At 47.0% G+C, this 24,886-nt stretch overlaps 1 protein-coding gene across 1 annotated transcript; it reads left to right on the top strand.

Moving 5' to 3' along the window:
• The first annotated feature begins 19,999 nt into the window (after positions 1-19,999).
• LOC138526019 (transcriptional regulator ATRX homolog) lies at positions 20,000-21,331 on the top strand. Its single transcript, XM_069636314.1, has one exon. The coding sequence runs from the start codon at positions 20,000-20,002 to the stop codon at positions 21,329-21,331; it is 1,332 nt and encodes a 443-aa protein (XP_069492415.1).
• The last annotated feature ends 3,555 nt before the right edge of the window (positions 21,332-24,886 follow it).

The following is a 24,886-nucleotide window of genomic DNA, read 5'->3' as shown; positions in this document are numbered from 1 at the left end:
TTGTTTCATGCCTACTAATACAGATGACAAACCTAATAGAGCCTTTAGTAGATATTGAAGGATTTGAGGCTCTGGCATTTAGCCTTTCAAATTTTAGGGTCCACCTAACATGTATCGTTTGAGCTGCATCCCCCATCTGACACCAGTTGTGAAGGCATCATGAAGTAAGACACAGACAACATATTCAATGGAGTGTATGGATGTCAATAATCAAAGAAATAGTGTTCAACATAAAGTTTTGAGCTTCTTCAAGCAACACAGTTCAAAAGAAACAGGTCTTGAGGCTTCATCCTCAAGTTAATATTAGTAATGCCTCAAGTCTCAGGTCCCTTCCCCAAGAAGATAACTCAGCCACTTATTCCTTGGCTTATTTGACAATGTTTTGTTTTTCACAGTTTAGGACTCACTGGTCTAGGCGCAGTTGTCAGACCACATGGCCCACCCATCACAGGTTGCTCAACCTGGCCCCTGTGTACATAGTCAGCTTCACTTGGTCTGTTTTTACTGGCCTTTTGGCGTTAGGTGTAGCCGCATTGCATTTGTTCATACCATTCACTTAATGTGGTCTTACTTCGTGACCGCTCTTTCCTGTGGAACTCTTTCACACTTGCACTCCTTCCTCAGGTTGCTTTCAAATGGGCACTATTCCTGTAAATCACTATTCGCTTGGCCCATACAATTTTATCCAATTCTGGATGCAAGGCACTTAATTTTGAGTTTTTTACTCAGTTTGATATTTCACTCTGCATAGTTTGGCTTGCTTTTAAGTTTTCTTATATTTCAGTATACAATATGCAGGATATAAGTTGCTTTCAAAATGTCTTATAGTTCGGTATTCAATATGCATGATTTAAGTCGTTTTTCTAGTTTCTCACAGTTCGGTATTCAATTTGTATACGTGCAGCTTGATTTCAAGTTTCTTTATAGTGCAGTAAACAATACGCATGATTAAAGTAGTTTTCAAAGTTTCTTATAGCTCAGTATTCAATATAGATGATTTAAGTAGCTTTCAAAGTTTCTCATAGTTGGGTATTCAATATGTACGTGTGCAGCCGCTAGGAGCGCCCCGGCTTCGGAGTGCCTCTCCCCGTCACTGACCTGTCCCGGCTTCCTCCTCTGCGGCTACAGCTGCTTCTTCTTCGCTACCCAGACAGCAGGCCAGCCTCTGCGATACTAGCCTGCCTGCCGCGCCCTGTCAGTCACACACCACCAACTCCACTGCCTCTGGGCGGACGCAGACCACTTAACAGGTATCAGGTGTGCAGTCTTAATTGGGCTTGTCCGACCATAATTAGAGCAACATGCCTGGCTCTCATAGCACTCTACAGGCATCTTCCTCATCCCAGTACCAGAGCAGTGAAATTGGGATTTGGTGTTCACTACTCTTAGTCACCTCTTCCTCGTCCAAGTACTGTCATAGATGAAAGATGGGAAAATGAGGGGAGCTGACTTACAATAGCCTACTAACGCTGGGGGAGGGTTAGGCTGGCCTTTAATATTTAAAAGGAGACACCATGTCTCTTCTGTGGGTGACACACTCCCAATCCCCAAGGACCCTCCCCCATGTGATCCTCCTTCGCTTCTACCACCCCAGGGTCGAGATCGAAGAGCAAAGGCCTTTCTTGGGCCACCTGAGCAGAGGAGCCAGGGGGAGTAGGAGTGAGGATACCCTCAGGTTTCTCAAAATGGGCATGGTTTCATCAACTGATGTGGGCACAGATGACAGTCGAACCGGTCCAACCCTGACAGAGGTGGTGGCAGAGCTGCAGAGGAGGAGTGAGGCTTCATTCACCATAGTGGAGACAGTGGTGGTGGCATCAGGCGGTATGGTCACAACCGCCTTGAGCAGCAGGATAGTAGATAGGCCAGACCACACCCAGATAGGATAAGAGATGCTTGGGGGATGTCCCCCCACTGCTATGATGTGAAGGAGGCTGGGGGATTTTAAGTGGTACAAGTTGCTTCAGAAGTCATGAGGGGGTTGATGGATTTGGAGGAAGGGCATGATGGTGACTGCGGAGAGGAACAGAACATTGAAGAGGGATACATAGTGGAGATGAGGTAAGTAGGTGTAAGCGGCAGGGGTAGGGATGGGACGAGGAAGAGGGGAAAGGGGAGAGGGGATGGGAGGTAAACAGGTACAGTGGCTGGGCAGATGAGTGTCCTCGACTGGTCGCTTGCAAAAGTTCCAAACAGGGATCCGGAGAGGAATAGGGACTGACCTGAATGGTTTTGTAGTCAAATGCATGAAGGAGGAATGAATGAGGTTTGGCAGCCTTCCAGTTTACATCACAGCCATTGATTACTCTCAGGCATGTGACTGCATAAACCGCAATTTACTGTGGCAAAAGCTGAGGGATTGACTGATTCTACCTGCTCTCCTTGCAATTTTAGCTCACTTGTATGATTCCACCTTTCTTCAAGTTCATTTGAACTGGCAGGCAGACCTGACAGAGCACTTGAATCAAAAAGAGGTTTCCTCCAGGGATACGTATTGGCTTCCTGCCTGTTCAACCTTTATCTGGCATACCTGGAAGAATATTTGGCTAAATCTTGCTTTGCTCCTCCTAGGATATCAACTCTGACAGTTCCCTACCTCAAGTAGGCCAATGAGGTCTTCCTTCTTGATTGAACCCCAGTGGGCTTGCAGGGGCAGCTTGAGTTGTTCTGGGAGTATTCAAGTAGGAATTAATTCAGAATCAACGATAACAAAACAAGCATCATTAGGTTTCACTATAATGTTAACAAACGAATAAGCAATAGTTGGTCCATTGGCAATTCAAGGGTAAATCCGTCTTGAGGTTTTGTCTACCTTGGAATTGGACTAGAAACAGTCGATAACGTGGGCATTGTAACATCATGTATAATGTCCAAGGCAACGCAACTCTCTGCTAAAATGTGGAAAATCAGTTCTAGACTCTTGTTTTTTGATATGCCCTCTACTAAAATGTTATAAGATGAAAGTAATTCCAAAATTGCAATATGGCATGGAGATTGGCATGAAAACTAGGTCTTAGAATTTTGACAAGTAGAGTCTAGAGTGTGGAAAAGGGCTTTGAACCTTCCCAACTGCGTTTCGATTGACACGTTATGGTTCAAGTTGGGTTTAACATGGTTGGGCTCTCAAATGGAGTGGAGAATCCTAATGCTATATAGGAAATTGTTGGTTCCACCATAAGGGACTCTACACTCTGATCTCGCTGAGATTATGAAGATTCCATCTTTTGGCCCATTGCTAAACTTTAAAAAAAGAGCTGACCAGCTTTTGTGTAGTTGTGAAGAAACAACAGGCGATCTAGTTTGCAACCTTATGTCAGTCAAGAAAAAGACTGCTTGACTATGATTGGATGTGTACCATATCTAATATGAGATTCTCAAAGCGTTATAATAGCCTTTCCCTCCATGATAAACCCTTGGGGGCAATTCCAAAATATCTAAAAATGTTGCCTAATGGTTATTGGCGACACAAGTTTCTGAGGTATAGATTAAATGTACTCCTCACAGAAGAAATATGTGCCATCAGGTCGTCGGTCGACGGGGGAACTGAAGGATGTTGAAGGGTGTTGCTTATGTAACAATAAAGAGGTGGTCCAGACAAGAGAGCACATTCTGGTGGCTTGCTCCTCACTGCAGATTCAGAGAATGCTGTGGCTAGGCCAATTCGTTCACAAAACTGACTACTTAGTTATGGGGGACCTCTTCAACATAATGTCTAGTGGGGAGGAAACCACAGTGACCATCTTGGGCGTCAAGGTTCTGCATTATGCAGGTTTGGTCCAAATCAGATGGTGAATTGTAGACACTGATAGGGAATAACAGTGCTTATTGAATATTTGTTGAACTACTGATGGTCTTTTGATATGTTTTTACTCTTATCTGTTTTTCGGTTTAGATTGAAGTTGCTTTGGTAGGTATTATGAAAAGTGTGACAGTGTCATTTTATCTTGATTGGTATTCTCGTTTATTATGTGTAAAGTTGGATATGAACACCCAAAATCCCTATTTAAAAAATAATTATGGGGCAGCTGGCTGAGTTGGTGGCAGCCATGACAGGTGAGGTGGAGGGAGATGCCTAAAGACTAAGTGCACTGAAATAGTATTAAAGTGGTAGAAAGCCATCCCAGAGCTGGAAGATCTAGACACATGGAGGGAGAGGGGTGCGGGTTGACTAGGGGAAATAAAACATGGAGATTGATGCTGGTGATGGCCTTGAGGGGGGGGGGGCTGAGATGCAGGCAATGGGTCCTGTGATGATGGAGCATGGGGGCCGGAGGACACACAGGGAGTGGTAGGGGTTGAGGTAGGTAGAGAAACTACAGAGGTGGTGTTTATGAGGGCCATGGAAAAGGGTTGTAGGTATGAGGGCCATTGATGGATTTGGAGGAAGGGAATGATGCTGCCTGGGGTGAGGAATAGAGCATTGAAAAGGGATACATAGTGGAGATGAGGTAAGTAGGTGTAAGTGGTAGGGATAGGGCTGAGATGGGGAAGAGGGGAGAGGGGAAGAAAGGAAAACAGGTATAGTGGATGGACAGATTTTGTTATTTTCCCTTTGCAATCAGCACACACATGGCAGAGACAAGTTGAGTTGAGCAGCACCAGCAGCAATGATGCACAGGGACCCGGCATCAAGGTGGCACTCAAGTGAACTTGAAACTGAGTGGTCAATGGCATGGCAGATGGGGTGTAGTCAGGTGCATCAATGATGTTTGAGTGCAATTAGGGCCCACCAACAGGCTGAAAGGCTGAGGGAGAGCGGGGCGTCAGCAGGGCCCTCTGGTCATGAGGTGGATGTGGAAGTACTGGTGGGGGATCAGAGCAAGGAGGCGGATGTTGCAGGGAAGACTGTGATAGGAGGGGGATCGGTGAAGGATAGCCGAGCACATGGGGGGACAAGGCAAAGGTGGTGCATCAAGGATGAAAAGGAGGGAAGGGGAAAAGGCTCAGTGTGCAAACAGTGACTAGAACTTGTTCAGTGTAAGTAGTTGAACTGCATGGTCCTCAGTGAACTTTTGTGGTTGCACTTGATGCATACGACTGAGGGAACATAAGGAATGGAGACATAGTGCTAGGGGCTAAATTAGCAATGTTTGTATACTTGGGCCTGTGACATGGAAACTTTGTGGCTGTGGTTTGTGCACTTCATGGCAAGGAGCTTGACGAGGTAGCAATGCACTTTTAATGTTATGGGGAATCCACTGTTTGCCAATCCAAGACACACATACTCAGGGTGTTGTTATGGGCAAGCTGGGGTTGCCGGATTTCATCATTTAAGGCTATCACGGATTTGGCTTTAGTGTAGTGTTCCACACAGGATGTAATTTATGTGAAGTAGTTATGTAACTTGGCTACATGTTTTCAGTCCCAGCAGCCTTTCGCCTGCTAAGGGAATGTGTGACACCTGTGAACGAGGGCGCAACCAGTCCTGCACCTGTACTGCTATGCCACGACGTGTGGCAATATTAGGAAGGACACAACATGCCACAATGATTTTCCATACTACAGGTGGTGCATATAACAATACGCCATCTGAGTGTTCAAGGGAGCGGAAGCGTGACTTAAGCACTCCGAATGTGTGCTCCACTGTGCCCCTAGTGGCTTTGTGTGCTGCGTTATAACATGCCTCACCTGGGGTGCCCCGATTCCTGGTCAGTGTCAACCGGAATAATGACATTGAGTAGGCACTGTCCCCTGCAAAAGAGTTAATGGTAATTGTATTACATGTAGAGTCATTTAGCAGCTTCCTGTGTGGCATGGAAGGTGGTCTCCCTTGATGGTGTGTTGTTACCCCCCTTTTCTCCTTTGCCTCCGTGATGTGGACTAGTGTCATCATCACTGCACTTGGGGAAACAAGTTGCATCTCTCTGCACTTAGCCAAGCATCCACTGACTGGTTGCACTTGAACCACCCCTGAACTTGTTACCACCCTCCGAATACCACATCCCTCTGAACATCTGCGCACTTGATCCTCTGATTGCACCATGCAGGTACGGTGTCTGTCTGTTCCACCCTGTCCTCAGCCCCTGCATGATGGCATATTGATGCACTTGTGAAAATATGATGAATCCCTGTCCGACAGATTCACTGTTACATGCACTGTTGATAGTGTGGTATAGTTTAGTGTGAAATTACTGTTCCTGTACAGAATATTATGGATCTCTATGAGCGGGTGTTATTTTTGTACTTGTTCCATGCATCGTTGAGCGCATTGAGACACCTGTATTATGTACTGGCCATTTATCAGTCTCCTTTTACATTATATCCCATAGCACAGTTTGGTGATTATTTAACATGACATATATGACGGTTTATGTGACACACTGGCGATTGGATGTCTAGTTTGGCATGGTGGCATAGTCCCTCTTCTATGTGTTTCTTATGGAAATACAAAATGAAATTAGTTTTAGTTCTAAGGGATGCACACAATGTTGGACTTCCAAGGACACATTCTCAGGGTGGTTTGGTGGGCCCACATGATTGGCCCTTTGTAATCATTGAAAGGCACCTGGAATGTGCCAGGGCTGTGTGCACTCCACAGGGGTTGGATTATAAGTGAAAATTGTAGCCATAAGCTGGGTATGGGCAGCCTCGCCACATGCCCTTTTACCTACCATGCGCAAGCGGCGTGCATGTGGTTGTGGATGTGGGGGCACCACCATGTTCACCGGTACGCCACGCCGTATTGCAACATTGTGCAGGACACATGCTGCCACAATGATCCTGCACACTAATGAATGGTGGTGCATATAGCAACTCACCACCACAGTGGTCAAGGGAGCGGAAATATGACTTTTAGCAGTCCAAATGTATGCTCCACTGTTCCCTGAGTGTCATGATGCCTACCCCCGGAGCACCAGGCCAGGCCCAGCACCCCCGGAAGCAGGCATCATGCCCTCGGGTAAAAGCCCAGCGGCCCCTTATAGGGGCTCTTTGGACTCAGTCCTGGCGCCTTTGGCGCCAGGCTCATAAAGGGAGGTGTTTTGTGCACTTACCTGATGCAGACCATGCTGCACGCTACAGGCCTCCCTGAGACCTGAAAGGGACTATTTTTTCATAGGGACTATTTTTTCACTCGGGCGTGGCCAGGGAAGGATACATACCTAGTTGGGGAAGGATACATACCTGGGACTTCTTTGGAGGCTATTTAAGCCACGCCCAGACAGCAGCTCATGCTTCGCGTTGTTCTGCTTCCTGCAGCTTAACGCTCACCGTGTCTGCTCCTGCTCCTGGACTCCAGCCACGCCCGCCTCGAACCTGGAAGACCTGCAAGGAAGGAAGAGAAGAGAAAGGTGAAAACCAAGGACTATTTCAAACTTCTTACCTGCATCCGGAATCTTCTCGCCAGCATCCCTGAAGAAAGACTTCCATTTAAAAGCATCCCGTTGCTCGCTGCAGCGCCACACTTCACTCACCTGTCCTCGAGACATCTCCCGGCTCCATTGCGGCTGTCAGCATCGGACGCCACATCTCTGCACCTAGGGGAGAGAGGAAGAAACAAAAGGTGAGCAGAAGGAACACAGAAGGAAAGCCTGATTAACAGCATAATACTTACCGGCCTTTCTTCCACATTTCGGGTCGGCGCCGCCCCGTTGGCAGGTACCGTACCCCGGCCCCTATGGGGAAAGGACAAGAGACATTTCTGGGGAATGATAAGGACATTTAGAGGGATCGCCCTCATCACTACTGACCTTGGCAGTTTAACCCCTCGACGCATCGCCTTCATTCTGCACCTGAAATAAAGGACAGATCACAGGTTAGAAAGACAACATAAAGGGGGCCTCACTTGAACTTTGAACTTTCATACTTACGGCGCATCGCTCAGGAAAGTCAAGTGGATTTTGCCAGCGCCATTCTGAAAACCAGTGAAGTAACTGGACGAACGCACGCCCCTGCACCAGAAGCAGGATGGAGAGTTCATCCTTCCAAACCATAAGGTGAGCTTAAACCGGGGTTTGGAGGAAGTTAGAGAGGAACGAAGTGACCTTAGCTTTCAACTCCTGAAAGGCCTGTTCGGCTTCCTCGGTCCATTCAAAACGTTTATTTTTTCGCAAGAGTGCAGTGATGGGTTGCACCACACGTGAAAACTCTGGGATAAACCTGCGATAAAAGTTGGCAAAACCAAGCATGCTTTGGACACCTTTCACCGAACTAGGTGATGGCCATTTGAGGATGGCATCCACTTTCCGTGAATCCATTTGGACCCCTTTAGGTGTCAGGATGAATCCGAGAAACTCAACCTCGGTGGTATGGAAAACACATTTTTCCAGCTTGGCAAACAGTTTGTGCTGGCACAGTTTCTCTAGGACGGCCCTGACATGCTTTCTGTGATCAGATTCCGAAGAGGAGTACACAAGAATGTCATCGATATACACGACAACACAGACATCGATGAGTTCCCGAAAGACATCGTTCATGAAGAATTGGAAGGCTGCAGGCGCGTTGCACAACCCGAAAGACATCACCTGGTATTCGAATAGTCCATATTTTGTACGGAAGGCCGTTTTCCATTCGTCGCCTTCTTTTACTCGTACCAGATGATAAGCCCCCCGGAGATCTAACTTGGTGTATACGCAAGCATCCTTCACCTGGTCAAGGAGTTCAGGGATCAGAGGCAGAGGGTAACGATTTTTAACAGTTATCTGGTTCAATGCGCGGTAATCGATACAAGTTCTAAGGTTGCCTTCTTTTTTAGGCACGAAGAACAAAGCTGAGGATGCCGGGGACTTTGACGGGCGAATGAAACCATTGGCGAGGTATTGATCTAAATATTGTCTCAAATGCAGATTCTCTGGTTCAGTAAGGGCGTAAATCCTGCTACAAGGGGGTTGTGCACCGGGCACCAGATCGATTTGGCAATCGTACGATCTGTGGGGAGGTAACGTGTTGGCCTGTTCCTTTTGGAAGACATCCTGAAAGTCTTGGTACTCTGGAGGTAGTTGCACGGGGACAGAGGTTACTGATGCTAGATTAATCTTTGGATTTTCTGGGTAGCAGGTTTGTGCACAATCCGGGAAGGTTATTCTCTTCGCTCGCCAATCAATTTGAGGATTATGTGTCTCTAACCAAGGGATTCCGAGAATAAGCTGAAACTGTGGAGCCTTGATTACATCAAACACAACTGCCTCCCGATGGCCATCCGGACCTACAAGTGTCACCACAGCTGTGGAATGTGTTACCGGTCCAGAGGCAATTTCGGTTCCATCTACTGTGGTGATGACATCTTTGTTGGTTTTAGGATGCAGAGGGAGGTTTATCCTAGAGACCAATTCTCGATCCACATAGTTTCCTATAGCCCCGCTATCGATGTATGCCTTTATAGCATCCAACCCTTTAGGCTGTTCCGGATCTACGAGGACCATTGGCACAATGAAATGTGAGGTCTGAGAGTAAGTTTTCAAGCTCGGCAAGCGGACCCCTACGCTTGCCGGGCGTGGTCGTTTCCCGATACAGAGTTTCCATGGATTTTATCAGCGGCTCCTACCACCTTCTTGGGCGGCTTAACCGGGCAATCTCGTAGAAAGTGTCCAGAGGACCCACAATAAAGGCATAATTGCATCTGTCGTCTTCTTTCCTGTTCTTTTTGAGTTAGGGGTCCTTTAACCCCTCCGATTTGCATAGGCTCCGAGCCATCAGCCCCCTTGGGGTTAGCGTGGGTCTTGGCCAACACCCGGGTTTCAAACTTGGACTGATCTGCTTTTCTGTTTTGCAGCCTGTGATCCAATTGGACCACTAAGTCTATATATTCAGTGCATTCTTGGGGCGGATTTACCACTTGTGCCAGGACATCTTTAAGTTCTCCGCGTAGACCTCGATAGAATAACGTGATTCTTTTATCCTCTGGCCAACCAGTTTCCACAATTAGTCTATTGAAGGTTGCAATGTAGGATAGAAGGTCTTGATTGCCCTGTCGCAGAGATAGAAGTTCGTCATCCAGAGCCTGTCCCTGGGAGTGTCGAGCAAATAACCTTTCCATGCTTGTTTGAAATCCTTGAAAATCACGAAGAATCGGGTCATCTTGAGTTACCAGTGGGACTGACCAATCGGCAGCATAGCCGCTGAGATATGACAACACAAAGGCTACCTTGGTCTGATCATTAGGGAAGGCCCCAGGTATGCATAGGAAGTGCAAACGACACTGATTCATGAATACGGCGAATCGTTTGGGGTCCCCAGCAAAGCGTTCAGGTGGGGCCAGCGGCATGTTTCCAGGTAGATTAATCTGCACCGGGTTACTGGCTACCACAGGAGCGGGGTTCCCCCCGGAACCGGGTAAAGGAGTTTGTCCAGCTTGACCTTGCAAAAGCTGTCTAGCCAGGTCATCAGCTCTATCCTTTATTACAATCACTTCCCTCCTGAGGGCACTAGTCTCTTGACGAGCGACGTGTACTTCGGCCCGTAATTCCCCCAGTAATTGGTCCAACTGGTCAGTTTCGGAAGTTTCCATAGCGCCTGGGTGGGAATTTGTAGGAAGGCTTCGCGTTCTGTAACGCTCACCTGGTTCCCACGGGGGCGCTGGTCTAGTCTGGATTGCTGTGGCTTCTTCTAGCGTGATGCGCAGGACCCGGAACACCGATTGGACAGGACCTCCAAATCGTGCTTGCCTGGCCCGTAGGAATATCCTTCTGCAGATGAGAAAGGGGATTAACAGTCTGCAGAATAGTGTGCTAGCTCTCCCATATATAGTCGAAACCGACGCGTCCAGCTTAGCCATGGGAGCTGTCCTGTCTCAGAGAGACCCTGAAACCAACCAACTGCACCCGGAGCATTTTGGTCCAGAAAGTTCTCGCCGCCGGAGATAAATTATGCGATCACCGATAAGGAACTATTAGCCATTAAGTCCGCCTTTAAGGCTTGGCGGCATTATCTCCTCGGCGCCCGGCATACCATCGCCGTGATCACTGATCACCGAAATTTACAATATTTAAAAACTGCCAAGGCTCAATCGTCTCGACAGCTCCGATGGCCTTTGTTCTTTGCTGAGTTCGATTTTGTAATCACCTACCGCCCCGGCTATAAGAATGGTAAGGCGGACGCTCTATCCCGAATTGGAATGGAAGAAATAGACACAAACTCAGAACCTGTGCCGATAATTCCCGAACAAAGAATTTTGGGGATAACCACTTTACAAACCCTTGAAGACATTCAAGCACAAGTGAAACAATTCCTGGACTCTTCAGCCTTGCAGGATTGGATCAAAAGGGGGTCTAACTTTTCAGTCAAGGATGGCTTACCTTACTTTCAAGGACGCTTATTTTTGCCAGAAAAGGAATTGCAAGAACTGGTTATTTCCCGTCATCATGATACCCTGATGGAAGGACATCCTGGCATTGCCAAAACAGAGGAAAAGGTTAAACGACAATTCTGGTGGCCTTCCTGGCGAAAGGATATTAAATCTTTCGTGATGTCCTGTGGAGTTTGTGCCCAAAACAAAGGTCAAAAGACAAGACTCGCCGGTCTACTTCAGCCCTTAGACATTCCACCAGCACCTTGGCACACCCTGTCACTAAATTTTATCACGGACCTGCCCTCTTGTAATGGTTACAATACTATTCTGGTCGTGGTGGATTTATTTTCCAAAATGGCCCACTTTATTCCGTTGAAAGGATTACCTTCAGCCTTTGTTCTTGCCAAGGAATTCCTCGAAAATATCATCCGTTTGCATGGATTCCCGTCCATACTAGTCTCCGATCGGGGAAGCCAGTTTATTTCTCATTTTTGGAAAAAGTGTTGTCAACTGGCACAAATCGACGTAAGACTCTCGTCCAGCCACCACCCACAGACCGATGGTCAGATGGAGAGAACGAACCAGACCCTTGAACAATATCTACGATGTATGTTGCACCAATCGGAGGGTAATTGGAAGGACATTTTATGGGTGGCTGAATATGCATACAATAACTCGATACACTCTGGAACTGGTCAGAGCCCCTTTTATACCCTATATGGACGTCACCCTCGTACTTCAGACTTGGACTCACCTCTGAGCCTTGAAATGCCCGCAGTGGACCATTTGCATTCTACGATTACTCAAGCCTTCAAGGATGCAACTGCACATTTGCAACATGCGAAAGGGAAATACAAAAAGAATGCGGATCTGCATCGAAGAGAGGCGCCTCCATACCAAATAGGGGATCAAGTATGGTTGGCTACCAAACACCTATCACTCAAGGGGCCTCAAACTTTTAATCCAAGGTATTTAGGCCCTTACTCGATCAAAGCTATAATCAACCCAGTGGCAGTCAAGCTCGATCTACCAGCTAACATGTGGATTCACCCCGTTTTTCATGTGTCACTTTTAAAACCAGTGCACCCAGGAACCAGATTAACAAAGCCACCAGAACCGATTCAGATAGATGGGGAGCCTGAATTCGAGGTGAAGAACATTTTGGATTCTAAGATCTCAAAATCAAAACTTTTCTATCTAATTGATTGGAAAGGGTACGGGCCTCAGGAAAGGTCTTGGGAACCCAGTGATCACGTACATGCACCTCGGCTGGTAAAAAGTTTCCATCGGAATTTCCCAAACAAACCGAAACCTCCAGAAGGAACGACCTTGGGAGGGGCCTTGGGGGGGAGTGCTGTCATGATGCCTACCCCCGGAGCACCAGGCCAGGCCCAGCACCCCCGGAAGCAGGCATCATGCCCTCGGGTAAAAGCCCAGCGGCCCCTTATAGGGGCTCTTTGGACTCAGTCCTGGCGCCTTTGGCGCCATGCTCATAAAGGGAGGTGTTTTGTGCACTTACCTGATGCAGACCATGCTGCACGCTTCAGGCCTCCCTGAGACCTGAAAGGGACTATTTTTTCATAGGGACTATTTTTTCACTCGGGCGTGGCCAGGGAAGGATACATACCTAGTTGGGGAAGGATACATACCTGGGACTTCTCTGGGGGCTATTTAAGCCACTCCCAGACAGCAGCTCATGCTTCGCGTTGTTCTGCTTCCTGCAGCTTAACGCTCACCGTGTCTGCTCCTGCTCCTGGACTCCAGCCACGCCCGCCTCGAACCTGGAAGATCTGCAAGGAAGGAAGAGAAGAGAAAGGTGAAAACCAAGGACTATTTCAAACTTCTTACCTGCATCCGGAATCTTCTCGCCAGCATCCCTGAAGAAAGACTTCCATTTAAAAGCATCCCGTTGCTCGCTGCAGCGCCACGCTTCACTCACCTGTCCTCGAGACATCTCCCGGCTCCATCGCGGCTGTCAGCATCGGATGCCACATCTCTGCACCTAGGGGAGAGAGGAAGAAACAAAAGGTGAGCAGAAGGAACACAGAAGGAAAGCCTGATTAACAGCCATAATACTTACCGGCCTTTCTTCCACATTTCGGGTCGGCGCCGCCCCGTTGGCAGGTACCGTACCCCGGCCCCTATGGGGAAAGGACAAGAGACATTTCTGGGGAATGATAAGGACATTTAGAGGGATCGCCCTCATCACTACTCACCTCGGCAGTTTAACCCCTCGACACATCGCCTTCATTCTGCACCTGAAATAAAGGACAGATCACAGGTTAGAAAGACAACATAAAGGGGGCCTCACTTGAACTTTGAACTTTCATACTTGCGGCGCATCGCTCAGGAAAGTCAAGTGGATTTTGCCAGCGCCATTCTGAAAACCAGTGAAGTAACTGGACGAACGCGCGTCCCTGCACCAGAAGCAGGATGGAGAGTTCATCCTTCCAAACCATAAGGTGAGCTTAAACCGGGGTTTGGAGGAAGTTAGAGAGGAACGAAGGGGGAAAGGGGGGAGCACGCACACTATTCTGCAGACTGTTAATCCCCTTTCTCATCTGCAGAAGGATATTCCTACGGGCCAGGCAAGCACGATTTGGAGGTCCTGTCCAATCGGTGTTCCGGGTCCTGCGCATCACGCTAGAAGAGGCCACAGCAATCCAGACTAGACCAGCGCCCCCGTGGGAACCAGGTGAGCGTTACACTGAGTTGCAATATGGGCTGTGTTGTATCTTCCCTCGGGTGGTGTGGCAGGGTTCCGTATTTGGGTCATCATGTAGGTGCACAGAGGGTAGGCACTGTCCTCTGTATGGGCGAGAAGTTTGTCATTGGTGTGTATTTGTGTGTGTGTGTGTGACATGCATGCATGTGCACAGGCATGTATACTCACCAATGAGCCATGTGCTGCCATGCCTCCCAGCTTCCAGGGCCCGGTGTAGGGGTGACATTCTGAATATGAAACTATCATGGGGGGACCCTGGATAATTTCCATATACAGATGTAATGGTACCCTTGGCATCACATACAACCTGCACGTTGATATGATATGATGGGTTATTTATAACGCGCTTAATACCCAGAGGTTTCTAAGCGCGGACCCAGGGATCAAACCTGTGTTGCTGCATGTTGTCTTGCTTCCAAGGCGAGCATGTTGCCACTGAGCTATCCTCCCAAATGCCAGTGTTTGCAATTGCGATACATGTGCTCTGTCGCCCTAGGTGGACATATGTGGGTGCAATAAATGGCACGAAGCACTCTAGGGAAGTGCGCCACCCATAAAAATTCTGGACCACGGCTTACCTTTCTGCAGGTGTTCAGGGCATGCAGATGTGCCAGCAGACTGAGGGTTGTGTAGTCATTATTGCCAACACCTGGTGTAGGGGCTCAGTGCTTGGAAGCACAGGGTCGGTGATTTAAGGTCATTCTCCCACTCCGTGACCAGGTCTAATATGATATGAGGTGGAAAACTATACCTGCCATAGACCTGGTCATCAGGCATCCCAAAAAGGCTGGTCCTAGGTTTAAAAATCCGGTCCCTGGCCATCCTCCTCCTCCTGCGGTGTCCCAATATCACTGCTGCGACAAATGGTACATTCATCGTAGCTGTATACGCATGTTTGTTGATCGCACAGGCTTTTTATGCATTAGTTTTTGTGCGCGTTGACATATCTGCCAGCTATCGCGTGGTGTACGTGTTTCAGGATTTGCATGTATTTTACCGCGCGCCGGCAAGCCCTGTTCAATTCCATGAAAACGTGTGTTTAGCACGCGTATGGGCATTGCGAGGATTTTACTTTGGTACATCCCTAGTAAAGCCCATATTTTCGCTTGTTGTTTACCATTCCACATGTTTCGCACCTGTTAGGCAGAATCACCTGCAGTACCCTTTGGGAACACTACATGCAATTAAGACTACAAGTGTAAGCACAATTTCACCTTTGGTACAAGCCTGTACTACAAAGTAAAGTGGTAGTGATGGCTGAGCAGTCAGACTTACCTCAAGAGTTTAAATGAGCAGTAGAACAAGTTACACAAAGGACCAACTAATACAGTCATTCAAACACACACTTACTCAAGGTTTCTTGGTAAAAGAATATACATGTATTTACTGAGTCAGTTTGAAACATTACACTAGCACAAGCAGCTCAATATCACACACTAATAAACCACAAAAATACAACCTGTAAGTAAATGAACAAGTTTAGCTCCCCTGAAGTGGGAGCAAAATTGCACTTCAGATACTTAATAAAGGGGTAGAAAGACAAGGTTATAAGAATAGACAGCCCAAATACATTCATAGGCAGGGCAAAGGGTTTCAGTTAACTACAACCAGCAATTCAAATTGCTTTTAAACAGTTTTCCCCCATTCATTCCAGCCTGGCTGTCACTCACACAGCAGGGTGGCTGTCCTTGCTGGACAGTCAGCCTGCCAATCACGCCAGAGTGCATTCAGTCTCCTAGCACAGGGAGTCTCGGGCACCTCTCTCACATCCTGTCCACCCCAGACACTCAGGTGCCAGAGGAGGGCTTCAGCACTGAAGCCCACCAAAGGCCAACAAAGGGACCAAACCTGGTTTGGCGCGTAGAGACAAACACAAGAAGGACTTTTCCTAAAAGAAATGGCGAAAGAAGATGACCGTAGTCTGTTTTTACAGATAGGTCTTGGCCGTCATATTGAAAAACATGGCTGACCCGATTTTTAGCTACCGTTTTTAGCGGTCGGAAAAAATCATCTTAGTTGATCTAAACCACTGCCACCAGCCATTTAAAGTAGGAAAAGGTAACATTTGACTGTTACATGAGTGTTTTGACTCAGGGGAAGCTAGGCAACCCCTCCATCCTCTATAGGAAGATAGTGTGTGCTGGGTCAGTACATTATTTAAAAAGACTAGTAAAGCCAATTTAACTTAACATGCTCTGGGAGACAGTAGTCAGTCCCAGAGAAGGTATTTAAACAGGGACGTCATTTCACCAAAATGCCAGGGGTAGTGGAAGTGACATCACACGACCCTTGACCCCTGGTGACATCACAGGAAGTGGTGTCCTTTGACCCCACCCCGATGTGATATCACGGGATGCGATGGAATGCGACCTTTCACCCGTTGACAAAACACATAGCATTGTACACTACAAAAAATATGGTTACGATATCACTATAATGTGATGTACATTTCATACAAGAATAGATTGCCATATGTATTGTTAAGATCAGTGTGTATAGGCCCATATTACCAAATTACTGTGAATGCAAGCAGATGTCCATGACCAAATGATAATGATGTGTTATTATATAGCACTTACGCTTAAGCGCTTTATATAGAAAAAATATACACCCAATATCACCCAACCGGTGTTGGTACTCTTTTATCGACCTCAGAAGGATGAAAGGCTGAGTTGAGGCATTTAAGAACAGACTAAATCAGTGACTCACCCCCTGAAGTGTGCCTGAAATAAACCTTTAAAGAGTCTAGCAATTATTGTATAGAATTCCAGAAAGACACATTATTTGATATTCCTAATCTTTCTTATTTAGGGTCAGTGCTGAAAGTGTTAGACTTGTGTCACTACTTTTCTTCTTTTTCTTCTTTTTGTAAGGGGCTTTAACAAGAAAGCCAGCCACTCCAGAACTAAAGAGCCACATGGTGCTGGCCACAGCCCATGAGCTTGCATTACAAAAAAAAACAAAAACACGTTTTTTTTTCCAGAGGTCGCAAGGGTGACCATAGAGGTCGCAAGGGAGACCTCAGAGGTCGCAGCTGCGACCTCTGCCAACCCCTACATGGCGTCCCTGTATTTAAACCTTGGGAAGTCTCAAAGACATCCCTGTGCCACTGCACTGAAGGTGCTGTGTGACACACAGAAAAAGATGATGCCACTGGAGTTATTTTAAAACTCCATAACCAAAGAACACAAAAGTAAAACACATTGAAAATGAAAAGTTCAAAGCCCCAAAATATAGCAAAAGAGCTGGAGGACTCTAAGGTAGAGGGAATAAAGCACTTGTGTGAGAAGTCTCCCTAACACTCGTCCGCCCAGAGTAAGGGACAGGAGGATCTAATCCCCACCAGGATGGATCTCCTGTTGCAAGTCGGTTAAGTGGCCTGCTGAGTACACCAGCAACCTTTTGTAACCCTTGCTATGAAACCTTTATCAGTGGTTTTCATTTGTAAGCTATATGACCTACAAACCTGTTGTGGTACATCTCTCTTTGAGTGCCACTCATTGCAAAAAGTATTCTTCGTCTGAGCAGAAGCTGCTTCTACCTACCTATTGATCCGGCATTGCGAGCTGATCCAGGCTCTTGCCGGCACCGCCGTACTAACGCGCTCCCTGGAGGAGGCGTGGCAACAGCTGCACGTGATCTCATCACGTGATTCCAGGCTCCTTGAAAGGACAGAGGCTGCCGCCCGCCCAGTGTATGCTACTCATTGCAAAAAGTATTCTTCGTCTGAGCAGAAGCTGCTTCTACCTACCTATTGATCCGGCATTGCGAGCTGATCCAGGCTCTTGCTGGCACCGCCGTACTAACGTGCTTCCTGGAGGAGGCGTGGCAACAGCTGCACGTGATCTCATCACGTGATTCCGGGCTCCTTGAAAGGGCAGAGGCTGCCGCCCGCCCAGTGTATGCTACTCATTGCAAAAAGTATTCTTCGTCTGAGCAGAAGCTGCTTCTACCTACCTATTGATCCGGCATTGCGAACTGATCCAGGCTCTTGCCGGCACTGCCGTACTAACGCGCTTCCTGGAGGAGGCGTGGCAACAGCTGCACGTGATCTCATCACGTGATTCCGGGCTCCTTGAAAGGACAGAGGCTGCCGCCCGCCCAGTCTGTGCTACTCATTGCAAAAAGTATTCTTCGTCTGAGCAGAAGCTGCTTCTACCTACCTATTGATCCGGCATTGCGAGCTGATCCAGGCTCTTGCTGGCACCGCCGTACTAACGCGCTTCCTGGAGGAGGCGTGGCAACAGCTGCACGTGATCTCATCACTTGATTCCGGGCTCCTTGAAAGGACAGGGGCTACCTCCCTTGCAGCGTTAAGCCCGTTGGAGACAAGCCCACAGGCTGTTGTGCGGCTGTTTGGCGCAGTGTGGAGCTAGAGGCTCAACATGGACTCTACATCGACCGTGAACTTCGGCGACGCAGTAAGCACTCAGGTACCTAATATCCGTAGTCGCTCGAAATTGCCCGGTGCCGGGGGTACAATGGGGGACGAAAGTGAAGTAATGAGTGGCGCGCAAGATCTAGGTAAGCCATGCTCTCTGCTTCTTGCTGCACCCGTACCCCCCACTGACGGTATGTTCCACACAAACAAAACCGCTGCCTCCCCGATCCCCCTCTAACCCACCCCTCCCTTTTCAACCCCCTGGTAAACTCCTCACCCGGCCTGGATAAATTTCACTTCTCACCGTTGCGCAGCTCCTCTATCAGTCAGGTTGGGTCGCAGTTTGTGGTATGCGACGGGGCCAGTGGAGATGCGCATGCGCATGGTGATGAAGTCATGACAGCAGAGTCAGACAAAGTACGCGGAGCCGAGCGAAGTAAAGGGGAGCGAGCGCAAACTGGAGACTCGCTGCCCGAGAGAGGGGTGGTGTCTGCGAGGGAGCTAGCAAGGAACGAAGGCTTCTGTCTTCCACAGGAAGAAGCCTCTTTGCAATAAAGCACAAAATTAACAATAAAATCAACAAAAAAGTCAAAGTACCAAAACATTTATACCAAGTATTCTATATGAGAGTATTGAAGCAGCAGTATGTTTGGACGGCATGGAAAGCCCCCAAGCTACAAAAATATAAAGTACAGCAGTAAAACAAAATGCACGGAAATTGTGTGAGAAGGACAAATCAAACCTATTGTCCTCCCACAACAAAGAAACAATGTGTGTGCTGGAAAAGAGTCTCGCACAATGTAACACACAAAAATCACCTAATCTCGTGACACAAGAAAAAACAAATGCAAAAACAAACCTAATCAATGGGGCAGGTCGACCTCTGAAATAAGTTCCCATTCGGAAACTTAAACCGCGCGCCTCGTCCCTCTCAGGAATAAAAACCATAAGATGGCACTTCAAAAAGAAAGACTTACTCTCCTCTCAGAAAGATCATACCATGGTATCTAGGAATATGGACTCCAAACAGCAGCAAATTGAAATGGAAATATCAGACCATGACCTTCTTCTAGCGTCTGGCCGATGTGAGCAAACAATGTCTCAGGGCGAACAGCCAGAATTAGACAAAAGCGGCTCCAGCAAAATACTTACTGGCGAAATGATTACAGAGACCGAAGGAATTAAAAAAGTTCCCGCAAAAAATGCAGCTTCTGACCAACAGAAACAATCTGAAAAATTGGATGAAGCCCAAAAAATATCCATAAATGAACCAATAAGCACCTCAACTCCACAGACCATTCGAACAAAAAGGCAATATGGGGAGGCGGAAGTAAATAAATCTACTGCTTTTATGGTCCTGGAAAAAAGGAATAAAAATGAAAACAAAAGTGCTATGATTGTAGAAGAGGAAGTGAACAAAAAAATCACGTCAGAACTGCAAGACGATGTCTTTCTACCACCCACACGAATATCTAATGAAGATGTACCTCAAGAAATAAGTAGCAGCATGACTTCGGCCACACAGCCGGATGACGAAGAACACATCGTGCCAAGCCCAAACAGTGTGGAATTTTAAAAAAACGATTTTGGAAGAGAACAAGCTCCATCACAAAATGCATGGCCATTAATAGATATTTGTGCAAACATGCAAGCTGCTGTAGGGTCAATGATGACGATAGCTCTTGCTCCATATTTAAAGCTTTATGAGGCACTACACGAAAACTGTAAGGATCAAGCCCATATATTGGCACAAATCCAAACCAAATTAACTAAGGTGGAAAAACAGTTAGAGGTCGAAAAAGAAAGAAAGACACGAGAAAAAGAGTCAGAAAATGGCATAATCAACACTCTAAGTGACCTAATTGAAGAGGCTCAGCAAGATAAGAGAGCTTTCTTGCACTGTAACAGTGACACCATCAAGCTACTTAAATCAGAGAGCCAAAAAGACTACGTCCAATCGGAGAACAAAAGCACTCTAACAGAAACACTAGACACAAACCCAAGGCCATGCGAGGAACAAAGAAGGGTAATTGTGACAGACTTTCGGAGTAGAAAAACTGAAAAAGCAAGCACTTGTGTGATAGATCAAATAGACAGTCGAAATCTGCCAATAGGCAATCGAAGAAATGAAAGAAACTTGGAAGAGGCCTTGAACAACGGGTCAATGGTACCGGCTACACAACATAATGACGGCCAAAATCAGCATAATGGTATTTATCCTTTATTCTCCATTGAAAATACAAAAGAATCAAAACGACCAGACAAGGTTAACAAATCAAAGGACGACTCAGAAAAACTACAAAAAAGACAGAAAGAAGTCGTGGAAAAATTAGACAAAAAGCCTAAAAACTTGCCAAACCAAAAACGATCGACATTTGAAGGAACACTGCAGTTTATCAGAAATCTAAGGCCTATAGGACAAGAGACAACGAATCCTATTCAACAAGTGCAGATAACGAAAAAAAAGGATGAGCCACTACAAACAAAAAAACAGGATCGAGAACATATCAAAGATGTGGAACTAGAGAGTACCTTAGAAAACTCCTTAAATGAGTCAAATGGCCAAGAATCCCTACTACTCTTATCAGTATATGAGAATGAAAGCTCACAAGAGTCAATGGAGTACTGTGAAGATCCTGGAAACAAGGAAAACAAATCACCGGAAAGTCTAGAAGCTTTGGCTCTGACCTATCAAACTCTGCATGAAAAAAGAATGCAAATTGAGAAGAAAAATGATTTGGAAAAAAAGCAACAACATCTGCTTAATGCTATGATTGAACAATCTAGCAAAGATTGGGTAAGAAAGAGCACAAACGTAAATAAGAGCACAGGATTGAAAAGCTCCTATGAATGCGATGACACCAAGGGTAGAAGGAGCGATAAGAACAAATTAGAGCCCTCTAATAACCAAAACCACTTATACAAACTAAGACCGGAGTGTCATGATCTCTGCTTCCAAAAGGTCAGGGTTTTCCCAACTCCCTTGGAAGCAGATCCATAACTCAGGTTCCGAGGGCCAACCAGTCCCAATTGGGACCTTTTGGACCCAGTCCTGGTGCCAGTGGCACCAGGCTCATAAATATGCCCAGTCCCAGCGCTGGAAGCGCCGGGCTCATAATGCTTGGGTGGACTTACCTGCAGCAGACCATGCTGCTTACTTGCCTGCCAGCTGAGCCTCTGATCCTCTTCTGTTTGGAACTACTTTTCCTGTTGGGTGGGGCAGGAGCCACTCCCTAGATTCAGAACACTGGAACTCTTCTGGAAAGCAGGAACTCTTTTCTTACCAAGGCGTGGCTGTGGAAGGAGACACCTAAGCACTACAGGAGGCTATTTAAACCACACCCGGTGGATGAATCTTGCTTTGCGTTATTCTGCATCCTCTGCAGCAGAACGCTCATCGTGTCTTCTGCATCGGATCCTGGGCCTAAGGAAAAAGGCTTACCATCCTGAATCCAGTCTTCAGCAACACCTATAAAGACAAGAAAGAACAGGTTAGCATTCCGGCATCTGAAAGACAAAGGCTTACCTACGCTTCGTGCGCTCCGGAGGTCTTCACACTGCATTCCGGCATCTGAAAGACAAAAGCTTACCAACTCTTCGCACGCTCCGGAGGCCTTCGGCGCTGCATCCTGCATCTGAAAGACAAAACAAGGTGCGTTTAAAGACATTGGGGAACTTTAATACTCACGTGCCATTACTCGTACCTGCAAAATAAAAGACAGTTAGAGCGCATCGTGAAGCAGGCAACAAGCGCTTACTTACGTGCTTCCAGGCGCTTCTATTCATCACACGGACTCCATCTTCAACTCACTTCAGCCCGTCATCCGCCATCGCCGGAACCTGCAAAACAAGAGACATCATTACTAAAGACTTTAAAGACAATAGAATTACTCGAAACTTACCGTTCGTGCAGTTAACGACGGACAGCAGTCCTCTGAAGTCAAGAGGCCTGCGCTACCGATCCAGTGAAGAAACTGGTTACAGCACCCTGCCCCGAGGCAGATGGAGAGCTCGGCATTCACTTACCTAAGGTGAGAGCGTTAACCTTTGGGGGTCTACAGGAGAGCAAAAAAGGAAAGAGATAGGGACACCCCAATAACCCCAGTTCATTAATCCCATATTTTCTATCTGTAGACATCTTACTCTTGAAGTCAGGCATACAGTGCACAGAGGTCCAGCCCAAAGAGCCAACCGGGTGCTACACATCACCTTTGAAGATACGGTAGTCGCCCAGTCAAGACCGGCGCCTCTGCGAGAATCAGGTGAGCGTTACAGAACGCAAAGCCTACCGCAAAACTCTCGCCCAGGCGCTATGGAAACCTCGGATACTGACCACCTAGCCCGGTTACTTGGGGAACTAAGGGCGGAAGTGCATGCAGCTCGTCAGGAAACGAATGCTCTAAGAAGGGAACTAATTATTTCCAAGTAGAGAACAGACGGTCTTGCTAGACAATTGCTACAGTCACAAGCCGGACAAACCCCGTTACCCGCATCAGGGGCAAATCTTCCTTCAACACCCTCTATGAATCCAGTGCAGATCAACCTACCTGGGAATGTACCTCTGGCTCCGCCCGAACGATTTTCTGGTGACCCAAAGAGGTTTGCAGTATTTATCAATCAGTGCCGGTTGCACTTCTTATGCCGGCCAGCAGCCTTTCCAACTGATCAAGCTAAAGTAGCTTTTGTACTTTCGTACCTTAGTGGCAATGCGGCAGACTGGTCGATCCCTCTAGTTAATCAAGATGATCCGGTTCTCCATGATTTTCAAGCCTTTCAGCTTAGTATGGAAAAACTGTTCGCAAGACATTCACAGGGGCAGGGCTTGGACAATGAGCTTCTTTCGTTGCGACAGGGTAATCAAGACCTTTTGGCTTATATTGCATCTTTCAATAGACTAATAGTGGAAACTCAATGGCCTGAGGACAAAAGGATTACGCTGTTTTATAGAGGTCTACCTGGAGAGCTCAAAGACGTTTTAGCCCAAGTAGTGAATCCCCCACAAGACTGTTCGGATTATATAGACTTGGTCGTTCAAATAGATCATAGACTGCAGAACAGGAAGGCCAACCGTTCCAAGTTTGATGCTCGAGTATTTTCCAAACCGCCAACTCCTTCCAAAGGAGTAGACTCTGGGGAACCCATGCAAATAGGGGGTCTGAAAGGTCCTCTAACACAAAAGGAGCGGGAAAGGAGAAAACAGTTGCAATTATGCCTATATTGCGGAAACTCAGGGCACTTTCTTCGAGACTGTCCGGTGAAACCTGCCAAGAAGGCAGTAGGAGCTGCAGTTACCAAAGTTACAAACTCTGAGCAGGGAAACGACCTCGCCCGACAAGAATAGAGGTCCTCTTGCCGAGCGTGAAAACCAGTTCCGTGACCTCGCATTTCGTGATACCTATGGTCCTCATTAGCCCTGATAATCCGGATCGATTACATGCAATTGAAGCTTACGTCGACAGCGGTGCCATCGGCAATTATGTGGATCATGAATTGGTTTTGAGGATGAATCTAACTGTTTGTCCCAAGGCTGTAAAGGACGTCATTACTACAGTGGATGGTACGGAGATAGCCTCCGGGCCTGTAACGCATACCACTCAAGAGGTGACGCTAGTAAGTCAAGATGGACACCATGAGAAGATCGTGTTCGATGTGATCAAGGCCCCTCAGTTTCAGATTATTCTAGGAATACCTTGGTTAGAGAAACACAATCCTCTGATCGATTGGCGAGCAAGAACGGTCCAGTTTCCAGAATGTGTCTCTACTTGTCACCCTCCACCTGGTGTTGCACTGGCAGCAATTTCTTCAGAGACTCCCCAGTTACCTCCCGAATACCTTGAATACCAAGATGTTTTCCGGAAGGATCAGGCTAACACTCTACCTCCTCATAGGTCTTATGACTGCCAGATAGACCTGATACCTGGATCTACTCCTCCTTGTAGTAGAATTTATGCCCTCACCGAGCCTGAGAACCTTCACCTTCGACAATACCTGGATCAATACCTGGCGAATGGGTTTATTCGTCCTTCCAAGTCCCCTGCTTCTTCAGCTTTGTTCTTCGTTCCAAAAAAGGAAGGAGACCTTAGAACTTGTATCGATTATCGCTCCCTGAACCAGATCACCGTTAAGAATAGATATCCGTTACCTTTGATCCCTGAACTCCTGGACCAAGTCAGAAAAGCATGCATATATACAAAGCTGGATCTTAGAGGAGCTTACCACTTGGTACAAGTAAAAGAGGGCGATGAATGGAAGACTGCCTTCCGCACCAAGTATGGGCTATTTGAATATCAGGTCATGCCCTTCGGACTTTGCAATGCCCCGGCCGCCTTTCAATATTTTATGAACGATGTCCTCAGAGAGCTCATAGATGTGTGTGTTGTTGTTTACATTGACGACATCCTCGTTTATTCTTCATCGGAATCTGAACATCGAAAACACGTGAAAATGGTCCTCGAAAGATTGCGTCAACACAAACTTTTCGCTAAGTTGGAAAAATGTGTTTTCAACGTGACTGAAGTTGAATTCTTGGGATTCATATTATCACCTGGCGCAGTAC

This window comes from Ambystoma mexicanum, chromosome 7p, assembly GCF_040938575.1.
Source record: "Ambystoma mexicanum isolate Mex_15411 chromosome 7p, UKY_AmexF1_1, whole genome shotgun sequence".
NCBI classification, from domain to species: Eukaryota; Metazoa; Chordata; class Amphibia; order Caudata; family Ambystomatidae; genus Ambystoma; species Ambystoma mexicanum.
The sequence above is the reverse complement of the archived record's forward strand: the minus strand, read 5'-3'. Positions and strand labels throughout refer to the sequence as shown.